This window comes from Anas acuta, chromosome 2, assembly GCF_963932015.1.
Source record: "Anas acuta chromosome 2, bAnaAcu1.1, whole genome shotgun sequence".
Lineage (NCBI taxonomy): Eukaryota > Metazoa > Chordata > Aves > Anseriformes > Anatidae > Anas > Anas acuta.
This window is the reverse complement of record NC_088980.1, coordinates 14,497,185-14,520,209: the sequence shown is the minus strand read 5'-3', so window position 1 is coordinate 14,520,209 and position 23,025 is coordinate 14,497,185. Positions and strand designations below refer to the sequence as shown.

Sequence of the window (23,025 nt, the reverse complement as noted above, 5' to 3'; positions counted from 1 at the left end):
AGCCAAATATATGGCAGAGTCATCAGCACCTTGATCTTCTTCAGCGTTCTTTTTGGGAAATAGAAAACCGAGGCGGTTCTGTGTGGTTTGTTTGGCTTTGATGTTTGGTTGATTTTTGTCTGTTGGGGGGGCTGTTGTTGTATATTTTAAAGCATTAACAGATAAAGTGGAAAATTGTATTACAAAAACTTTCCATAACATCTTAAAGATGACCTGCACAAAAATAAATAAATACTCTCTAAGTTTATAGTAAGCTAACCATCTACATATGGCTGACATGAGCCCAAGCCCTGGTGCAAAATTTGTTTTCTGATCAGTATCTATAATATACTACTTTGTTATTTTCTCAACTTTATTGATCATTTTTTGATTATATCCATTTAAGTTGAAAGGTAGTTTTCATAAAATTCACAAGGAAAATAAGATCCTGATTTTCCATTTCTAAATTCACAGCACATGGAACATCTCACTATTTGTGACCATACTGGAAACCGAAAAGACTGTGAGAGGAAAAAAGAATTAAAACAATATTGAATTTTCCCAAATGAATTACCTAAGGATGTCTGTCAGTCACAAAAGTTGATAGTATCTTAACAGATGACGTGACGCTAGTTACAGCATAAGTGTGAAATGTGACCACCACCCTCTCACTACTTTATTTTAAATAACAGATGAACAGCCATTAATATTTACTGTACTGCAAATCGGTTAGATAATGCCATCAGCAGACTGAAGTCAGATTAGGCAGCAGCTGGTTAGATGGATGTCATCTGTCAGTGGCTGTTCTTCTAAAAGCTGCTAATACTGTCAGTGAAAATTACAGTCCACAAATCAAAAGAATGTAAGTGCTCGAACAGAAACACATATGAAATCAGACAGCTCCCTCTGGATTTTCCCCATGTTCTATTACCTCCATGATCAACTCACGGTTCAAGTGACAGAAATTGCTGAGAAAGCAAAACACTGCTTTCTTTCTATCTGAGAACTATACTTTGAGCCAGGGGACATATTTTTAGATAATTAAAATTAATTTTCCTTCCCTTTTGTCAAGAAATGTTAAAATCAACCTCCTGTAAAGCAAAATGCTCACCCAGTCTCGCATGGAGTAATGCAGGGCAAAGTTCTTGCTTTTACCAAAGTGACAAACGTGTTATTTGGAGATGTGACAAAATTATTTTCAATCAACAAATTCTGTAACATTAAACCACGGCTTTTTCTAATAGTACGAAAATGACAGAAAAGACCATGCAATCAGAACTTCAGTAACTATTCAAGTCAAAATATTGTTTTTTCAGCACAAAACAATGCAAGTTTCAACCCACACAAGTGTAAAAGTGTTCCATAAAAACAGTAACTGTGGCAGGACATTTGAAAAGTACTTTCAAGTACTGAAAGGAAATAAAACATTTGTGTTTCTAGTAAGCCACTGAGAATATAAGCATTGAAATGAGGTACCAGTAGGTGGGCCCAGAAATCATTCCTCCTCCATTTCTTTTTCTTTTTTTTTTTTTTTCTGTTTTCAACAGAATTTCTTCTTGGGTCTTTCACCGTTTAATTGGAGAAGGATGGCTGAACCTAGAACAGGAATCTTACTGGCATTACTTCAGCTGACAGCAGTGTGCTTTGAAACTCATTATCCCCACTTTGAGGATATAGTCCTGCACAAACAGCAAACGAGCAACAAAATAAACGTATATTCCAAGACAGTAAAACCCAGGCAGGGATTTTATTTAAAAAAAAAAAAAAAAAAAAAAAAAAGTGTGCCATTTGCTTGATAGTCGGGGGCAGGTACCAAGAACTTCAAATGAATGACCTGCATGCAGCTGTCCTGGCTGGGTGCCAGCCAAGTACACAGCAGCTCTATGGAAATGCAGGGCCAGATGCCTCCAGGACAGCACTCCAGAGGCGAGTCAGGAGCAGGCCCTCACATGAGGGCTGTGCTGGCCTGAGGGTGGCCAGGAGGTGCAGGAGGGAATTGCTCCCCCCTGCTCAGCCCTTGAGGGTGCAGGTCTGGAGCTCTGCATCTGCTTTAGGGCTGCCCACCCACAGGCGGCAGTGGGTCTGGTGATGGCATGAAGCATGGCCGCGGGTTGGAGCATGAGGAGATGCCAAAGGAGCTGTGCTTGCTCAGTTTTAAGAGGAGGCTAACAGGGGAGATTGTTGTTGTCTTCAGCTGCCACGCAGGAGGGCAGAGAGGAAAGAAAGACAGAGGTGAAGGGTGGTGGGAGGAGAGGCACCACACACACTAATTGCAACGCCAGGAACTCAGATTAAGGACCACAATTTCCACCAAGGAAGCAAATACTGGAATAGGTGCCCAGGGAGGCTGTGCAAGCTCTATCCTTGGAGCTGCTCAGACACAGACTGCACAGGCCCTGCACAAAGTGGTGCAGTTTGGAGCAGGGGGTTGGACTGGATGACTCCAGAGGTCCTTTCCAGCCTAAGCCCTTCTGCAATTCTGCGACTGTTTTCTCACTCTCCTTGGCTTGCGCCTACGTTTCAACATCGGATCAAAAGCCTTAACCAAGGCAAGGTGCATAATTTCAGCCGTAACAAGTGCAGTGAATCCATGCATAATCCATCAGCTCAGCATGCTCCCTTTGGCCACGCTTCACCCAGCCCTCTGTGAGTCACCACCGCCCGCTGGGGGCTGCCAGACCGAGGCCCTGCCCGCCTCAGCACTCCCTTCCTCAGGGCCTGCCCGCCTCAGCACTCCCATCCCAAGGATTTCTGCCCTCCTCATCACTCCTGTCCCGCTCCACATTCAGTACCACCATGCACTGCCAGACCAGAGCCCTGATCTGCTGCTCTACTCCCTCGGCTGGCAGGGGCCGGAGCGCCCAACACTGTGCCCCAGCCTTGCTCCTCTTCCCCAGGCAACCACCAACAGACCCCCAACTCCTCCCCACCACCACTGTCCTTTCTCCTGGCAGGGTGTTTTCAGCCAGGGTGCTTTCACAACTGACAATTCCTGCCGCCAGCGCCAGGGAGAGGTGGAAAGCAGGGCCATGGCCTGCCAAGGGCTACAGCTCCCCCTGTGCAGCACCACAGCCTCGGATGTGCTGAAATCCATCACAAAGCCACACCTTCAGGAACCCAAAGCTGTGGTTAATTGACCTGACTCGTACATGAGTTATAACAAGAGTTATTCAGAGACAATGAAAAATAGTAGCTCAGTTTAGAGCAGGTGAACTTGTAAAATTGGCAAAATAAGACCTACTAGTTGGCTTGCATCAAGGAAATCACCAATTACATCTGAAAAGCTCCTGGCAATACGCCATTATTTCAACACCATAACAAAGTATTTTCTGAACTAGTATGATCGTATGTGGAGCCATGTCAACCACCAGGACATGCCGTTGCGGGAGGGAGTTTACTGCCCCTACCAGTGGGCACCTCTCCTGCCAAGCACTGGAAGCCGGCGCAATGGAGGGCATGAGCGCGGCCAAGGCACGGTGATTTATGCTCTATAGATGTATCTTTTTCCTTATCCTGGGAATTATTCTGATGCAGGCATTTACCACAATCTCCACAAACAAGCCTCGGTAAGAGAAGGAATGCAAGAACTCAAGGCTTGCTGCCGTTCCTCTTTGCTCTGATTTTCCTCTGCATTTAACTCGAGATGGGCCTGCTCAGCCGGCTACGACACACCATGCCTTGCTGCAATCACACATTTAATAACAACAGGTAACCACCACAGTTCAGATCTGGCCATGTTCCAGGGCGATTGAGTTTTGATGGTCTACATTTCCTCTACCAAACTGCCAGAGGAACCAACGTGCTCTTATCTCCTGCTACTCTGTCGCACAGATCTTTTTTTTTCTCTTTTACGTGCTTGTCTGGTTTTATCTGAAAAGAAACAGGATCAGATTTTCACAACAAATCCTGAGAGCTCACACTTGAAGCTGACTTCCTGCTCCCTGGAAAGGACATTTAAGATTCCCAAGGGACTTCAAAACAAGCTCTGGCAAAAAAAAAAATAGTAAGTAAAGCAGTAGAAGAAAAGCAATCACAGATTACGGCTTTTACAAATAACGTCCGAAAATTAATTATTAGAGATTAGGGATGGAGATGTCCCCTACCCCTAACTTTTCTTTACAACTTAGGTATCTTAATAGATTACAAAAAATTTGAGTTGCTGGTGTTGGCTCTATGGGATGTGCTCACCAGCTTTGTCACGCCCCAGAAACGCAGCACCTGGCACTATGCTATACATAGTTATATTATAAACGTTCCCAACACCAGAGTTCAATGTGATAAATGCTCACTCTGTATCCGTGGCCCCCTTCCCTCACATTCACAGCCTTCCCAATGCCTTTTTTCCACCCAGTGTTTCTTTCTAACAAGACAGCAAAGAGAGTAATCCATAGGCCATAGCCTACTGAGATGCTCATAACATGGAATCTGGAGCACTCCTATTAACTGAGTCATATTTAAACACAAGGATCTGGAGATTTTCTGACAACACCCTCTTTGTTCATATTATTCTGCAACTGGGATAGCGGATGGCACATCCCACACGGTTCCGGGATTATATAGTTTAAAAAAAAAAAAAAAAAAGTTATTCAGCTCAATTCCACAGAACTCCATACGAAAAATAGGACTAACTGGAAAAAAAAAACTAATCTGTAGTACTATGCATGTTCTCTGTATTCTAACACAGTTTATAAACCCCACCAAGTTCCAAAACTTGTATCCAAAACCTAAGCAGTTATCAGGAAAACAGTCTCAGATCATAATTAATCAACTGAGGTGCCAGTCCACGTCACGGTTATCAGACAGCTGGTGATGACAGAAAGAAATAGGATTTCGGAGGTTCTCACAAAACAGTTCAAAATTGCACTGCATCACTTTAATATATTATCCTGCATGTAAATATCTCAATCTTCAGTTTTCTTAAAACTTATTTAAGGGTTTTACTTCATATAACTGAATTTGTTCTTCATTCAAAATGTAAAAATAGGCAATTTTTTCTCCTAAAACTGTCATTCATTTCATAGATTACATTGCATAATACTCATGTGGCTGAGAAGTCACCTCCAGCATAATTGTGTGGCTTTACATTCAGATCAACTAACAGACAGTATCAGCAGACAGTGAAAGTAATTCGCATCATATTTTCTATTTTAGAAGAGATAAGCCTTGTTTCATTCTTTTTCCACCAAAATAACAGAAGCCACCAGCAGGAGTGGAAAGCAAGTCAGCAAGGACCAGACACAGAAATCCCATAAGCCAAGAAGGCTGAGATGCCTTCCTAGTTGAAAGAGTAGGGGGTGCCTCTGTGCCTGCCATAAACTGCACTGAAAAGGGCCATGAAAATATTTTCACTGCAAATTAACTGTGCTAATTTGAACAGAAAATGAAAAATTTGAACAATTAAAAATGGTTTCATTCCTGAGATTTGCATCAAAGTCTTCAGGTATTGGGAATGGAAAGAAAAATCATTAGAGATAAATTTTATTAATAAATAACTTGATGGGGTGATTCTCTAGGACGAGGTTGGTTCCTTTTCATATTATATGAGGTATTTAAAATTGCTGGTTATGAAAAATTTATGGTTTTCAGCTTATAATAAATAAACTAAAAAAAAAAAAAGCAAACGTTCAATTTGCTTTAAACATAGCCATATCATTGTGACACAGAAACTGTGACAAATGCCTTTTTAAAATGTTCTCAGATTCTCATTAATATTTCATTAGTGATATAAGAGTCTTAATGTGTTATGAAAAAAGATCAAAATTGAATTTTTACCACCACAAAATGATTTTGCAGAGTGTTATGATTTTAATGGACTGGGATTGTTAACAATCCTCCATAATGTTTAGAAAACTAATTTTAGCTTGCCTGTCTCCATAAACAGAGGCAGTCTTGTTCCTCCACGAAACAACTCCTGGAAGGCCTCTTACCTTGTCAGCAGCAAGCCTACTATTGTGTCCCAAAACATTTGAGAAAAGCAAAGCTTTAAGTATTTGCAGGTGCCAAACACACATCGAGAGAATGTTCAAGAAAAAAAAAAAAAAGAGAGAGGGAAAAAGACTAAAGCAACAAAAAAGGCACTTCTAAGAACTATTTCTCCTGTTGCAGTAATTGACCTACATGTACTTCTCAGGCCATGAAGAAGCCAGCATACTCACTGATGTTACGCTGTACTGAACGGAGTTAGTTAAACACTGATCAAATTCCGATAAATTCAAACCTATAACTTTTTTTCACTATTTTGAAAGTTTGACAATAACAAAAGCAGCCATGTTTTGTGTTCAATAGCATTTCCTATGCATCCATCATTAGCTGCCATTGCAAGGAGGGACAGAGCAGGGAGGAGGTGAGGATGGTTTTGTCTCAATTACAATGATCTACAGATTGAAACAAGACCAAGCTTGTAGGAAAAAGCAACAATTTTTAGAGTTAATTGGAGCATTTAGAGGGGAAAAAAATGCATTCTTGAGCCAGAACAGTTATTTTGCAGCTATAGAAGTTGACCAAAACAAGGCTTCATGGAGAGTGCTTCATTTCAGTAATTTCATCCTCTAGCATACATTCACCAAGCCAAGGTAGTAAAAAGTTTTTAATACTACTCTTATAATTCCCCATCTGTCAGTACTGTTCTTCAGACACACACCCAAGTGTGCAATGATTTTAGCAAAACATTTTTTTTCTGGAAGTGACATCATAAAAGATTAACTTAAAGCAAATTATATTATTTTCTTTTCAAAAATAAAAGAATTTGGAGGATCAAGTAATTAAGCCAACAAGAAAACATTTTAGGGACTTATTCAAGCATCAGCTTGAATTCAGTAATTGAGCATATTTTTCATTAACCACTAGAGGTCACACAGTAACCATGGCAGTTATCCAAAAGTTGAGAGGCTGCAGAAACCTTAAGGTCTGGGAAAATTAGAATACAGGGGTACTCACTCATTTGCACTTATAAACAAAATTGTTGAAATAATTTGAGTAGTCTTTCAACTTCCTGAAAGAATCCAATGATCTTTAATGCTCACATACCTCCGTAAAAGTTAGAATTGTGATTTAACTTCTCAAATGACATCTGATAATAAAGCAAAGCAAAACTAGAGCTTGGTGCCCTTTTGAAGGCGTTCTTCATTTCTTCAAATATTCCCTCGTTTGGAAACTTTTGTTCAGACAAAGGGGCTTCACCTATGACTCTAATTTACATTAAAGAACCACACTAAAGCATCGATATCCTAATACTCTAATAGTCAGTTTTTGCGATGAGAGTAGATATACTAAGCATTCAATAACAACAGAAATAGTAATAAAACACGTAGGAACCCAAACACATTAAATCCATTATGTTTTTAACCTTACTCGGGACACAATAACTTTCACGCTCTTAAATCTGACTGGGTACACTGTCATCTAAATTTAGGAGCAGATGTAGTGGTCAGGTCCTGAAAATTACTTGCGTATGAGACATTCACTAATACTACTTAATGACAATCCAGATTACTTAAAGCACTTGTGGAAGCATTATTTGCAAAGTATTAAAAACTTGTATGTTCTACAGTTAATTAAAAATTCCCTTGAAAGTTTCTTCAACCCTTTCAAAAAGGCACCCTGCGCACACAAATTCAGAGCAAGAGCACTGCAAAGTCCGTGAGCCTGAGCTCCTTTCATATTAGATTAAATCGTGGATCAGTACACAAAGCCATTTCATGGACTGACTCACTTGTTTTCATTCCATTTGCTCCAGCGCACAGTACGCTGGCTCTTTGGAGAAATTTCATTTAATTATATTCCAACTATAAAAGATAAAGACCTGCGTATGAGCCTTTTACTATTGAAGTGCAATAACGCCAAGGCATTAAGCTGCCCTCTAACCCTAGGAACTGGTCCCACCAGAACAGGTGCTGCCGCTGACTGGCACTACCTGTTCTGGAATAAGTAAAATATTGCACTCCCTAAAGCTCTCAGTCTGGTACGTTTCAACATTTTAAAAAAAGGAACAATAATAATGAAGAGCAGTGAAACACTGCTTGTAACCTGAATAATAATTTCAGAAGGCTCAGCACCCACCGTGTTTGTCAGCACAACAGACAAAACGCTACCAAAAGCTCACGGGGTGCGTGATACGCTACAGAGGCAGCTCCCCACAACAAAACAGAAATCTCAAAAGCCAAGAAGTTGGAGGCTTTTCTTGCAATCCAATTCACACCACAAGTTTTCACTAGCTCACAGGAAATATTAGAAAGAAAAAAGAAGCCACCCCAGCTTTACCTGCCCACAAGTTTGTGTATGTACACATCCGTACTCACACACAGGTTGCAAATCAGCAGACTGCTTTCCGCTTCATGTTAACAAAGCAAGTTTTACAATCTTTATACGAATTTTGGAAGTAAAGATATTTTTTTTAAGAAACAGCCAAACACAAACCTGCTTTTTCTTTGCCTGTCTTTTCTGAGCATCCAATGTAGCTGACTTAAAGCTCAGAGACTTGGACTGTCTCCTGACCTTCACTGAATCTCTCCGACGATCGTATGAAAAAGACGACGACTTCTTTGTAATTTTCCTTTTAGGTGTGTCTGCCATTTCATCCACCAAAATGTGGGATCTTCAAGCAAACAGTGTCCCGAGAAAACAAAGCCTCAGTACCATCAAGCTTCCAACCAAGCTTACAGCGAACAGTCTTCAGTCCTGTAGGAAGTGAAGCAACCTCCAAGGAGTCAAGCCCACCAAAGAACAATCTGTTTTTCCAGCAGGATGTACAGATGAAAAAGGCGATGGTCCTGCAATGCTGCGTGTCACTGAAGAGCAGGCAGAACTCCTTCTTGCTGTGTAAACTCAAACAGGCTTCAGCAGTGATGCTAATCTGAAAAATGTAGTGACTATCCTGCTGAGCACGCTGAAGGTGAGCGGAAGGTAGTTCCCTACACACCAGGAGGGTGTGGAAGTACACCAACAGGGTGTGGGGATGAAGCAGAAGACTTTGGGTTCAAAGCATCTTCTTAACTCCTTCCTTTCTAGGCTACTACTAACAAGGTATTTGAAAAGTCAGACTGCTGAAAAGTTCCTCCAAAAAGACAGCATTACTTTCTTCTTCTTGGACCTGAAGCACTTGCTGAAGGAACCTTTCACATGAGAGAGCTGCCCCATTCATTAGAGACCCTGTTTTGACCTGATTCAAGTCATCCCTTTGTCAGATGGCTATTCATGCTACATATTATTTAGGAGGTACTCAGCTACTAAGCCTTCTAGAAAATGAAGTCCAAGCCTATGTATGAACCCTACTGTCCTTTCTGGGAAATAACTCCGAAGTTACAGCACTCATCTAAGACCTATTAGTACGGATGGATAAGAGGGCAATGTAAATTAATTCCCAACCTAGTGACAGTGTGGGAATCTTATCAGACAGCTGAGATTGCAGCTTTTGTACCAGGCCTGTGTTTAGGTAGGAATGTTTCCCTTGCATAACAGATTAGTCAAGGAACACTACAAGGGTGTAGAAGACCAAGACTCCCTGCTATTGGTTTTGATTAAACAAAACATCTCCAAAGCGCGAAGTTGCACCGATGGGAACATGCTTGCAAATCTAACAGCGTCAGATTCAAATCTGGGTTAAAAGACAAAAAGGAAAACTTTCTTTTGACAAACTTATGCCACTGTTCAGGGTCTTCTCCAGAAACTTTTCCTTAATTTATTCATGGCACTACTTCACGTACAAAGCAACCGTGAATAATTTATACTTGCCAGATTATCCATTACTATAATTAAGCTTTAATATGGGTCAGTCCTCTAGTGTACGAGTCTCACCATCTCTATTAGGAAATATCTGTGAAGGTATTGCTGTGAAGTGTTTCTTTTAAGACCTGATGATATCAGTGAGTAAGAAGATAATGAATTCCCACAACAAACCTTAACTGCAGTTTTTTCTTTTGTTGCGGGATGAATAACACACCTCTAGGACAAAGTGATTTTGCTAAAATTAATGAAAAGATATCAGAATATCATGCATTTGTTAGCCATAATGACCTAATTCTAGATTCACTGTGGAGATTTACACTGTGAAGAATTATAAAACACTTCTTCATATTATCTACAACTCAATCTAATTAGTGAATCTTATAATTACTACAAGATATAGAAAGAAAAAATCAATTATTAAATAGTTTTGGTACAAAGCGTCTCTTGTGATGAGTTTATAATTCTCTAGCAGCCACCATCCATAGCCACGTATTGACCTTCAGCACTACCAGCATTAGACACCGTGAGACCATCACCATTTCCACACACTGCGATTTTCAGTGAAGTTTAAAGAGATTCCTACTTACAAACAATTTAAGTATTTAAATTAACAGTTCCCATGACTTACCAGCATCATCTTTCTGAAGAGTAAATCATAATCAGTTAAGCCAGCATAATGAGTACTTTTAAACCACGACATCTCAAAAACAATTACAGCCCTTCAAAACCTCTTTAAGCATCTGCACCATCTGCCAAAAATCACATATACTCTGATACACCATAACAATTAAAGTCAAGAAAAATATGAAGGCCTTTCACAGGTAGCTACTCCTACAAGTTAGGCTAATCGTGTTTATTTGAAAACAAAAGGCAGTATTTTATCCAAGAACTGTATCCCCTTTTCACTTGCTTTGCTAATGAAAACTTTAGCTTCATCTGATGCCCCCAGATCATAGAACCAGAGAATTATGGAGTGGTTAAAGTTGGAAGGGACCTTAAAACCCATCTAATTCCACCCTCCTGCCATGGGCAGGGACACCTCCCACCAGACCAGGCTGCTCAAAGCCCGATCCCACTTGGCCTTGAACATCTCCAGGAATGGGGCAGCCACAGCTTCTCTGGGCAATCTCACCACCCTCTGAGTAAAGAATTTCTTCCTTAGATCTGATTTAAGCCTACCCTCTTTTAGGGTCTTGCATTGAAAAGGCCAAGAATTCCTCAAAGTCAACAGTGATTTTACAGTCATCTACAGTTCGCCTCTTTCATCCTCTGTGCAAGGCTGAGTCCATTTAAGCACTGCTAGAGGAGAAGCCTTTAATCTACACCTGGAATCAGCATTGGCACTTCCTCTGGACTCTTGCTATGTGTACAAAACTTCTCTTGGTCAGTTGGGTGGTTGATGGCTGGATGCAGCCTGAAGTCCCTCCACCAGCACGCACAGCACCAGGTGCTTGCCTCTTCCCTTCCCTGCCCTTGATTCACTGCAGGGACCCCTCTGGTGGCTCCACAGCCACCAGCAACCTCTGGGCACTGACAGGGAAGGTCTCACCCTGCTCTTCCGCCTGCTCACATTCCCACTCTCCCTCATCTCACTTCTTCCTTCACACCTCAACTGCTCCCACCGGTGACGTCCTCTCTCTTTCCTTCACCACCTTGCCAGGTCCTTCGGTAGAACAGAAAAGCATTCATTTATTTTTGTAAGGGTGAGTCCTCTAGTGTCCTGGTGAATTAAGTGGCTGAGAGACAAGGTCAAGCCTGCCAGAGCCTGCATGAGGTAAGTGGCAGGAGAGGACAACAATGTGAGAAAGAGGCAAGCACAAGGGCAAGCTGCTGGGAGCCTTATTTTCTCCTGTTACATCTCACAGAGCCATACCTTGCAGCAGAAGCCGTGTTTCCAGAGATCTATTATAAAACCAAGAACATTTTCCCAAATACAATAGCTAGCTCAGAACTCATTATTCTGTGTATTCAATTAAAGGAGTCTTTCACTGAAAGCACATCACATTTGCCAACGTCTGACTTCATGAACCACACTATTGTGCACTCCTGTAGCACGGGACACTTCTGCAACTCCCCAGCCAGTGTTTCACCACCAACATTCAGCTTCGCACACAGCAATGGAGTGAGTGTGTCACTCCAGTCTTCAGATCCCCTCTTCTCCTTCTTCCAGGGCAATTGCAAATATGCGCAACCACGGATGTTCTACTTGCCATCCTCCCATCACGTATTTGTCCATAAGACCCTTTTTTCATCCTGTGGTAGGTTTGTGGGTTATTTGATTACACAAATGCTGTTGCTGAAGTCTTTCTTTCTGCAGAGAATTCTGTCAGATTTGTCAGGCACAACTTTCTTTCACAACACTGTCGTGGTCTTTCCCAGTATTATCATGCTCATGCATGAACCCACTATTATTTAAAGAACAGTTTTCACCAAATTATTTAATTTTCAGAAGTCAGCCTTACCCACAGCTCTTCGGATCTCTATAGAAACTTACTTCCAAATAATAAAATTGTCTCAGTTTCATTCCTCTCTTACCTGGGAGTCATTAGGGCATTGATACAACTACTTCAGTGATTCAGCAAGGGAATTTGCATATTGCAGTTTATCCCAGTTTATCCCAAAATAAACAATGGATCATGAACAGAGATGCCATCTTTACAGAGCTAGAAAAAGTAAATGAGATTAAATGAGAGTAAATCTGGAGGACAGCACTGAAAGAGATATAAAAGTCAGATGGGATAAAACCTCTAGTTAGCTCTAATATCTCTTAGTGCCTGGAAAATCCACACATTTTGGTATTAGTATATTATGCCCTGTATTTCCTCAGTTCCATAGGAGATAGCCTCATCCATAAACATTGTAAAGTTAAAATTTATTTTATTAGAAATATTACAAGCATCTTAATTCAATTATTTGAGAGAACACAATGTTTATGTTTGGAGTCTGTTATTTCCAAATATGTCTTCATTAAATACCAGCTATGTAAAGTACATTGATTTTCCTTTGGTTTAAATCCATCAGCAAGATGAATCTAAAAATCTTTTGGCCAACCCACTAATAACAAGTCAATAGTGTTAAAGCTGGAAAACCTGAGACATTAAAACAGAGACATTCTGTTCTCATCCATTTGTCAGTTAAAAACAAATTGTCAATTCTGTAAAAGTGTAGTTAAAACAAAACATGCTGCAGAATACTAGAGGACATGAAGAGCTCATTGTTAAACTAAAGTTTTTAAATTTTCTTACAGGAAAAAGCATGGATTTGTATGAGAGGTTTTTTTACCCAATATCAATACTTTCCCAAGCTCAGCTGCACAAGAAGTTATTTTAAGCTGCTACAAGAAAAGCATGCCTTATGCTCAAAACGTGTTTTGCCAAGTCACTTATGAGTAACAACAAATTGTTTCAAGGTCATTCTGCTTTCCTGGGATACAGCAAAGGAAGTCACAGAACAAAATGAGAGAAGCTGGACACTGTAGCAGAGAGAAACATGACAGTAGTTAAAATTTAATTCTATGTCCGTTTTGATAAAAAAAAGGAAAGGGAATGGCATTCAAAGTATAAATTTGAGTAGCATTGGGGGCATTTTCAGGTTCTGCTATCAGATTTGCTGCACTGGATCTAGATGTTCTAGGGCTTTAATCTGCAAAAGGCACACAAACTTTAGAAGCACAACAAAAAAAAGTTCTTCTCTGTTTACGCTCTTAGGGTTAAATTAAGTTGCCAAGTCAAAGAAAATTCAAATGTAAATGCAGCTGTAAGTTTGCTTAAATGAGGCAGAGAGACCCAAATTTAGAACAAACAACACTACTTTGAGTATTCTGATTATGAGCTGATGGAAATCTAAAGATAACGCAAGTTTATCTGTGCAACTTTCAAGTTCAAAAGCTCCTTAACATCACAGAGAATAAGCAGACACCGGGTTACCAGAATCTCATTCTTTCTATGAGCATCATGTTTTCACTGGTCTACCCAGAATTTACTAAAAAACTGGGGTCTTGCATAACTCTCCTGAAAAATAAGAGCGACAGACCAAAAATCAATAGCAGCAGATATTGCAGTCACAGCTCTCCAGTCCCGAGCTGGCCTTTAACCTGAGGACCATAATGCATTTGCTCAAAATAGAGTTATTTCTGTGTTGGTTTCAAGTTAACATTTGTTACAAACAAATAGAGTCATCCTTTCCAAAGCCACATTTTGTGTATCACATGCCTCTCTAGCTCAACAGTGCTTTCCAAGAGGAAGTAAACAAAACAACAGTATTATTTAGAATTGACCATATGTTTAACACAAAAAAACAAAAGTTCATTTCCTTTCCACTACTCTGGGAAAATATAATATGTCTAAATTTCCTAAAATGCCTTCATAGTATGTAAAGAAACTGGTCAGGCTTCCTCCCAATCATGACAGAAACAAGGAAGTATTAAAGTCACAATCATCCTAACAGAGCATTGGTAGGTCTCTACAAAAAGGGGATGCAAATGAATTGCAATTGATCTCACTGCATTTCAGCTGCAATTCAATTATTTAAATTAGCTAATTCTAGATTATGAACATTTATGAACTTTGTTTTGACACAGATCTATTAAATTAATGTTAATATTTAATTAATGAATGTTCATATTAAATGAATATTCATCCCTTTTCCACCAGCAGTATTTCACTCAAAATAGCATTTTTTTTTTTCAGTGTCTTCTAGGAATTTCAAAGAATGCCTCACCAGCACCAAGCACCAACATCACCTTCAACTTACACTGACCCAGATACAACCAACATGCACACAAACACCATGCTAAGCACCAAAGTTCGCTTCAGACACTACCAATCAATATTGCTCCATTTTGTATGTCTGCACTAAGTGGACATAAATATGAATTATGCAGGGTGCAGACATGACCAAATATTTGAAAATGGTAAATCTACCACAGAAAGCCCATTTTTCAGTTTAGAGAGCATTACTCAGGCTGTAACTCAAGCATACACCAAAATACAGCAAATTAACGGTGGTTATTTTTGAGAAGTAGAGTGTTGAATTTATTAGGACAGTGATGAGTGAAATCATAAGATGCAAGTGCCTTTACAGCTAAGGGTTGCTAATCACGAGCTAAAAAAAAAAACTAATACATTAGGGTAAATGAGTTTATTAATACTTATCCTTAGCTTCATACCCTGCAATGTTTCAAACGAGCTCTATTTGTCCAGCTGCTTACCAAAACCAGTGACTCTTAATGGCAGCTCCTCATTGCTTTCTTGGGAAGCAAAGCCTCTAATTTCTCAGAAATGTTGTAGCTACACAGAGAACAGACATTGCGGTCTGTAAAGCTTTTCACTGAGTAACAGCCTGAGCATTACTATGAAGGAAAGAATTACATATAATTACACGTTGTTTTTTTTTTTAATTGTCCAAAATACAAGTGACATTTTCAGTGAGAATTCAATTGGAAGTAAGTAATGTTCATACACACACTTTTAAAGTAGGAGATGACACAACAATGTCTTGAATATTTTTTTCCATAGACAAACACGAGCCTATGGGACCCCTGAATAAGTACTTCCATGTAATCTACAAAGTATGAGGATCACTAAAGTGTCCACGTGCTTTGATCTGCCAGGAAAAAGCATCACTAAAGATAGTTGTTGGGTTTTGTTTAGTTGGTGGGGACTTTTTTTTGCTGCTAAGAATGTCTACCTAGTAAGAACTGAAGTCATCCATTATGTTATCCAGCTGGAAAGCTGACAAGTTAACATATGTTTTTTGAAAACCTTCAAATGAAAGGCTACTTCTACAAGTAACAGAAATCCAAATAAGAGCTTATCAACCTAACTTAAACATATTGTTCTAATTACTACATGGACAACATGAGCCGTGTATTTTTAAAATAATTGAAATAGGTTATGCATTCACTAAAAGCAAATTGAAGGGAATTGTTTCTCCTTTTGTACTGGTACAGAGATCTTGGACATTCATCATTCATCTGCCCAAGCATTTCAAGGAGCTTCCTCAAACAGTAACGAGAAAAAAAAAAAAAACAAACTACCCACTTGTATTCATGAAGGGTGAGAGGGAGGGAGAATACTGATGCATTTCCATTGGAAACTATCTTCCATAACAAAACCTAGTCATTTTTTTTTAATTTCAAGCATAAGAAAAAAAATATTTCCATGAAAACACTATTCATGTGAGCATTTATTAACTTTTCCTTTAATTGCTTTAATAGTGTTACTGCAAATAACTGCATTAACCAAGTTTTCATCGCCAACTTTATGTGTAGTGACATTGTGCAGTACAAATGTTGGAGTTGCTTGCCAGCTAATTTAGAAGGCATTATGCACTTTGTCAATGAACTATGTTAAAAGGCTTAAGGAAAGCTGTTTCAGAAAGGAACAAACAGCTTAGCAAACTCAAATTTTTCCATGTAGTTTGTTTTGTGTTCTTCTCTTTTTTCTTTTTTTCTTTTTTTTTTTTTTTAAGAGGTAAACAACACCAAACTTTGCAAATTATTCCAAAGAGCAACTGGTTAACCCTTACTCTTCTGTTCTGTTTTACCAAGTGACAAAAGAATTCCAAATTACAGGGACAGAAAAAGCTAAATAAAGTCGCCCTATCAGGCTGCACGTTAATGGGAAGGACACTGTCACAAAGATACTTCTCTTATTCCATTCAGAACAGCTGCTGTCTCTAAGGATCTTTGTATTTGTTATAGGACAGAACACTTTCTCCATGGAGACAGTGGAATAGGGGTAAATATATTCCTCGCATTTCTTAGAGTTCTGTTTTACTAATACAGTTGACTATAAAGAGTGAAAAGTTTAGCTAGAGGACAGGCTGCTCCTTAGCTGCTTCACATTCACTGTGCTTTTATGACATCGCACAAACAACTGCGGCATAGAAGCAATATAAAAAGCACAAATTGTAATATTTTTCACTGTGGGAACAATGCTTACATCTAAAGAATCATGGTAATAGCAAGTTGATTTTCAGAAGTACACATGACAGGTAGGAAACAACACAACCATCTTTGTCACCAAGAATGTAAATATCTTCCTTGTGAAAATGAAATGAAAACTATGGCAGTAAGTTTTCAGTTTTGCAATATTTGGGATATTTTTGTCCCCATTAAAAAAAAAAAATGTATAAGCTTATGTTTAACTTTGACCGTAACTAAACAAGCAGATAATTTAAATGTTTAGGCATAATCTGTTTTTTAAACAAGATGAGCTGAAGTATGTGTATATATATAAGATACTACTAGTTGAAGCTATACTCAGAACCTTGCAGAAATGAGACCTACATGGATATCAGGTTCTGCTAACACAGAACTAGCAGATACGCTCGATATGGAGGAAGCACAAAACGCAATGCTAACAATCCAAACCTACAGGGAACCAGGAAGGTCAGCTGTAAAATGCAAGATAGGAAACTGAAAAACAATGACTAATGATTGAGATGCTTGAAGAGAATCAAATGTGAAGGTCAACTGAGAATGATTAATTCAAGAATATAAACCAATATAGCATGGTGCATGTTTATATTGCACCTTCCTACTCAATCTTACAAGGTCTTGAAAAGAAAAAAAAAAAGGAAAGAAATTTATCTTATAAATGCTACCAGTAGAGATATGCCAGATTCACAAAATCAGAGGAAATGAGCTTGGCAAACACGGAAATAAATACTACTAGCTATTAGGTATCTTGTCCATCTGTACACAAAAACAATATTGCAATAATGACACTGCTTGTTTCAGTTGCAGTCAAGAGTTTTTCAGCTATTAGTCATGCACACGTAAACACCCACAGAGTTTCACTGGGAGGAATTACCCCACTTGAAGGCGGCAAGCTAAGGTAACAGCCAACAAATGAGGTCTTGAAGTCACCAGAATTTAAACTTCTCCTTTTGAAGGGAGGAGGAGCATGTGAGGAGCTAAGAAGTGCATGATTCAAATAAGTCATACTCATATATACGTGTGTGCATGTGTGTGTGTGTGTATATATATATATATATGTATGTAGTTAGTGACAGCTTCCACCAGTCTCCTTGAAGCCCGTAAGCAAAAGCTAAACTAATCGTACAACTTCAAGCCTTGAGTATGAGATAACTAGCTGGAGGTTTTAATTAGCTTTTCATGAAATCTTAGATGGGCACTATTTTTATTGAAGAAATTCCTGAAAACTCAGCTCTGTTACTCTATACAGCTTGAGTAATCCCAATATTTCAGACAGCGAGGAGTCTTCATGTCCCAAGACTCCTCTCATAATTTTTATTTATAAAGTCCTGGTTGAAATAACCAAGACAATTAAGTTTTGTCACAAGAAATGACTGCAGGCAAAGTATTTATTTCTGAAAAATTAACTGAAGAGTCATCATTTGGCCGCTTTTCAAGGAGTATTCAGAGTGCCTGTTGCTTCCAACAGAGGCAATTACAGATCCTGTCCATGAAGGGAGCAGGGTCCTAAAGCACATTTCCAAACTGAAGTCTGCATCAGGCTCAGGCACTCTTTAAGACCTTCAGCAAACATGTGCAATGTTGCAGAGAAGAGTAGCATATTTACGTAAGCCCTTACTGTTTGCCACAGTGTTTCTTACCTTACCCTGAACATGTAATTTAAAGACAGGTGTATCTATATGCGCAATCGACCGACCAATAATGAAAAACCTCCCAGATGATGGTAATCTACATCTGTACTTAAAAAGCACACACAATGCCCAACAAACAGTGTATAGTTATTTTCTGAAGTTCTGTGTATCCAGCAATTCTACCCAAACAGATTTACAAGAACAAACAATCAACCCTCCACTGTTTAAAAATAGCATGCGTTTTTCATATATTCAACTGGTAACATGAAGCTAAAATCTTAGCTTACTTATTCAGTTGTTTGGTTTTTTTTTGCATTATTGTTCACCTTTGAGATTTTTATTTTTAGTATCGCAGCTCATTTTATTACTTGAATTTAGAAAAAAAAAAAGGCACATGATTTAAATAAACTAATTCCTGAACTTTTTTGAAAATCATAATAGTAACAAACTCCTACACCCGTCAAGCAAGCTGTATCAAAAAACTAAAACCTTTGGACTGTTTGACTCCACCTCCAGACATGTGCTGGAAGCACAGAATACTGTCCTAACCACATACAGTGCGTGCTGGGCTTCTTTTGTAGCTGTTTGTACTTACACGGTCTTTGTCATCGGCTACATCACAAAGAATGTCATCCAGATCTAGGATCCCACCATCCCCATGCTCCAATCGATGTACTTGTATCCAGTAGTTTGGATCCTGCATAAAAGGCAGAATGAAAAAGAAAAACATCACATATATATACATATTTTTAAAATAGGAAAAAGGTTATTCACACATATAGATAACATTGCAATCCTATGAATGTTCAACGTTAAAAACAGCCATTTAGGTCATATTCATGTAAAGAAATGTAAATTGGAATATAAAGTCAAAGGTGTTTTTTTTAATCACCCACGTACATACATACAGACACTTCCCACTTTCATTGGACAGGCATGATTCAGTGCCATCACTGACAGAGAAGAAAAACGTTCCCGATGTTACCAAATGTATATACATATATATATATATATATATTATATATATTATATATATAAAAGCAAAGTACATCCTCCTCGAGCTATCCCAGACAGTGGTCTACAGGTACAAAGCTGTACAAGAAAGCAGCAATGTCTGTTTGTTTATTTTGCGTGGGGTTTTTTTTGTTTGTTTGTTTGTTTGTTTTTTATGTGACAGCCGTAAAGGTTTAACAGCTTATCTTACAGGTAGAAATCAATATATTGCAGTCAAAGAGCTTTCTACCTGTGTTTTGGTAGAGTTGGTATGTGGGATATCTGAATCTTAGACAAAGAACACTCCATATTTTAATTCAGAAAAGACACATAAACACACAGACACATATATATGCGCACGTGTGTGTACAGATATATATGTCCACCAGTAACTGGGAAAAACTGCCTTTATAGTCTTCACCATTACTTCTAATACAGAAGGACACCAGAACTGACAGAGCAACGTTGCACCCACAAAGTGCCTGCTGCATATTGTTGTGCATGTATCTCCTGGCTGCAGCCTAGTACTCAACCTGCTGTTCTTAAAGGGGTTGTTTTCCAACAGGGAAAAGTTGCACTACAAACACACCACCTGAACATGATGCATTATGTTTTCTTGCTTCTCAAATATTCCCCCTTTACAAAGCCAATGCCCTGGGCTGTTGTTACAGGTGGAATAGTAACAGAGCTTTGCTGCCTTTCACAGAACAGACATGACTGCAAAAAGTGACGAATTTGAGGACCTTCCAACCCGCACCATCTTGCAAAGTGTGCCTGACCTCCTAGAAAGACAGGAACTAACATCAACATCTTTTCTGGTACCAATGTCTAGAAGGAATAATAACAACAACAACAACAACAGCAACAACCTTGAAAATCCTTTGATTTCTTAAAGGATAGAACAGGACAAAAAATCGGACAAGCAGAATTCCTCTAAATCCATTTGTATTTTCATATCTCGACAGGACATGAAGTTTTGGACAACATGCTTCAGGGAAGAATGTCAAGTGACATTAATTTTGTTTGTAATATACTAGAAAACGATTTCCAAAGTTTGAAAGCCAACATTGCATGTGATATGTAGCGTCGGTCAATGATTTTGAAGAAATTTGATAACCATGAAAGTTGCTTCATTTCTAAGTATATCCAGCTTAAGTACTGCTGTAAATTATCACCATCAGATGCTCAGATTTCAGAATTACATTTTACAGCCATTAGGCTATTCATTTCAGAAATTAAATTAGTGATGTTTTGCTCTAATTTCTGTAACTATTAAGATCATTACCTTAAATTTCTGCTAAGCAAGTATTTATCACCAAACTAGCTGATTTTCCTAATGTATGGCTGTTCCCCACACTGCAATTAGCATTGCAGTGCATTATAGGAAATAACTCAGCATCCATTTCTGCAAAGTAAAATTTCAGAAATGATTTAAAGCAGCACTACATTCTTCACATTATCATGCATGCAGAGGAACTTCAAGATGCTAAGGAACTTCAAAGACCTTTAACAAATGAGTTCTAAAGCAAAGTCCACCAAAGACGTGCCTTTGCAAATTCTGCTCCCAAGCTAAAAGGGAAGACACCCTTCTTCATCATCTATCCCATTATGAAATACTCCTCTGTCTCTGGTACCTAAAGCAGACACTGAAACACAGTTATGAAGACCCAGGCTTTGATGACACAGGAGAACTGACAAGCTAGGAAGCCTCAAGGACTTGATTCTTGTTTCCACTGCTGATTACTCCAGCTCAAAACTGAAGTTAGAACTGAACCATCAGCTGGGCTTCACTGCAGAAATAGAAATGGAGAAACTGATTTGGGGTTTAAGAGAGAGTCCGATCCCTCATGTTTAGTACACATTACAATTTGTGTGTGCGTCACTTAACCTTCTTGGTGAAAAGTGAAACATTATAAACAAAGAACTGCAACGCTGGCTCAGTGACTGGACTACATCCATCACAACAAACTGCACCCAAAGCGAGACTTCACTATTCCTGGAGGCTTTTTTTTTTTTTTTTTTTTTTTTTGCCTTCCTACCACAACTACTTCCCACCTCCAAGGCAAATACAAGGAAACGTGTGAGATTACAGAATCAGGAATCAATAACAGAAACGCCCACTTCTGATGCACGGTTGTGCTATTTCGGCATGTTCAACCTGCATTAAAAATAGCTTTGCTGTACGCTGCATCACTTTGCTAATTAGTTCCTTTAAAAGTCTCTCGGCGTTGCATAAGCCGTTTCAGATAGCCTCCTTTTTTCCTGCAGTACCTATTTGTTGTGCCATAAGCTGAGCTATTCTGGTCGCTCTTCCTGTTTGACGAGGCCTTGATACAAAACAAGAAGTTAGCAAGACCAGACAAGAAATAGAGAAAACTAGTTTGGCAAGAGCTCACTCTGGCAGGATTTGGTAAGTAAATATGAAATAACAATGAAACTTTTCATTAAAGCCTTTTCCAAACTTCACAGAGCAGCCCTGCTCTTGAGGCCCTTTTGCTCTATTAACATTTTCCCATAAATCACAGATTTGGTGGGGGAGGCTTGGGAAGTAAGAGAGGTCTAAGTGGGGAGTCACATTTGGTCGAGATTAGTTATATCACACAGCCTTTAACCCCCCAAAAAGCTCATCATTTTACTGTACTTACAAGGTACGTAGCAATAGATGGCCCCAAACTGTAACAATTAATGCCATGCAATAACTAAACAAACAAGATGGAAACATTTAAACTGCATAAATGCTCAAATTAAATCCCAGCACACATTGTATAAGAACACATGCTGCATAAGCTCATATGCTTTATTTGCTAAATGCAAAAGAAACTGAACCAAGCTTAGCTCTGACAAATTCAAGTGCACTGGCTTTACAAGGGTACCCAAATTCACAGCTCAGTCCAGTTGCATTTCTCAGCTGCATTTCTCCTTGCAGCCAGCACACAGCCACTCATAATTTCCTATGCAATAGCAGTGGCACAGTCTTCAAACATTTTCTGAAGCAGTCAAAAAAAAATACTGTTTTGGCTTAGAACAGTTAGTGATTCATAATGTGGAAATCAGCAATTAACAAGAGTTTACTGCAGTTTACACAACTTCATCTGTGGGGTAAACTGGTCCAATCCTTCCTTCAGGACACCTCAGACCTTGAGGGTTGCCATCTCCTGGTGGCAGTGCAGAGCCCACAGGTGAGGGCTCACAAACGAAGGACCTGCTCCAGCAGCAACCCCTGGAGATGCTGCCTGCTCACAGCGGATGGAAAGGGGTGCTTACAGGGCTAAGGAAAGGTCTGCTCATTGCAAAATATAAGAAGTGCAAAGGACTTCAGGTCTAGAAGGTGGAGAAGTCATTTTCTGCAAAGATGAAAAAAATATTAAACAAAATTTAAAGTAATATATTTTTAAAATGAGTATTTTCAAGAAACCTTCTTCAGAATTGTTCTGGTTTAAGACAGCAACAATCCCAGGCTTGGATATTTTCCTCTAGCTTCAAAAACTTGTAAATTACAATTAGATTTGCACAGTTTGTTCATGAAAACAAAGCCATGTTTATAATCTCTCTCCCTCTTGCTTGTGATTGCTCCAAAGGGTACTTACACTGTCCATACCTGCAATGCATTTAGGGGTATCAAAGCACACTGATAGAAAACTCATTAGCTACACTGCTCTACCACTGTGCAAATTAGCAATGCACAATTCTTTCATAAAAGCTATATATAAGTCTTTGTCACTAGTGCATGCAGAAGAACTAGCAAGTTCACTTCAT

At 39.1% G+C, this 23,025-nt stretch overlaps 1 protein-coding gene across 24 annotated transcripts in view; it reads right to left on the bottom strand.

The window, feature by feature from the left end:
* Nucleotides 1–23,025, bottom strand: part of PARD3 (par-3 family cell polarity regulator) — a 444,438-nt gene that overhangs the window by 377,686 nt on the left and 43,727 nt on the right. For all 24 annotated transcript variants that reach the window (XM_068673555.1, XM_068673556.1, XM_068673553.1 and 21 more), the window contains exon 2: nt 18,872–18,973. In XM_068673555.1, coding sequence (XP_068529656.1) covers nt 18,872–18,973 — 102 coding nt within the window. The remainder of the gene's footprint in view (nt 1–18,871; nt 18,974–23,025) is intronic.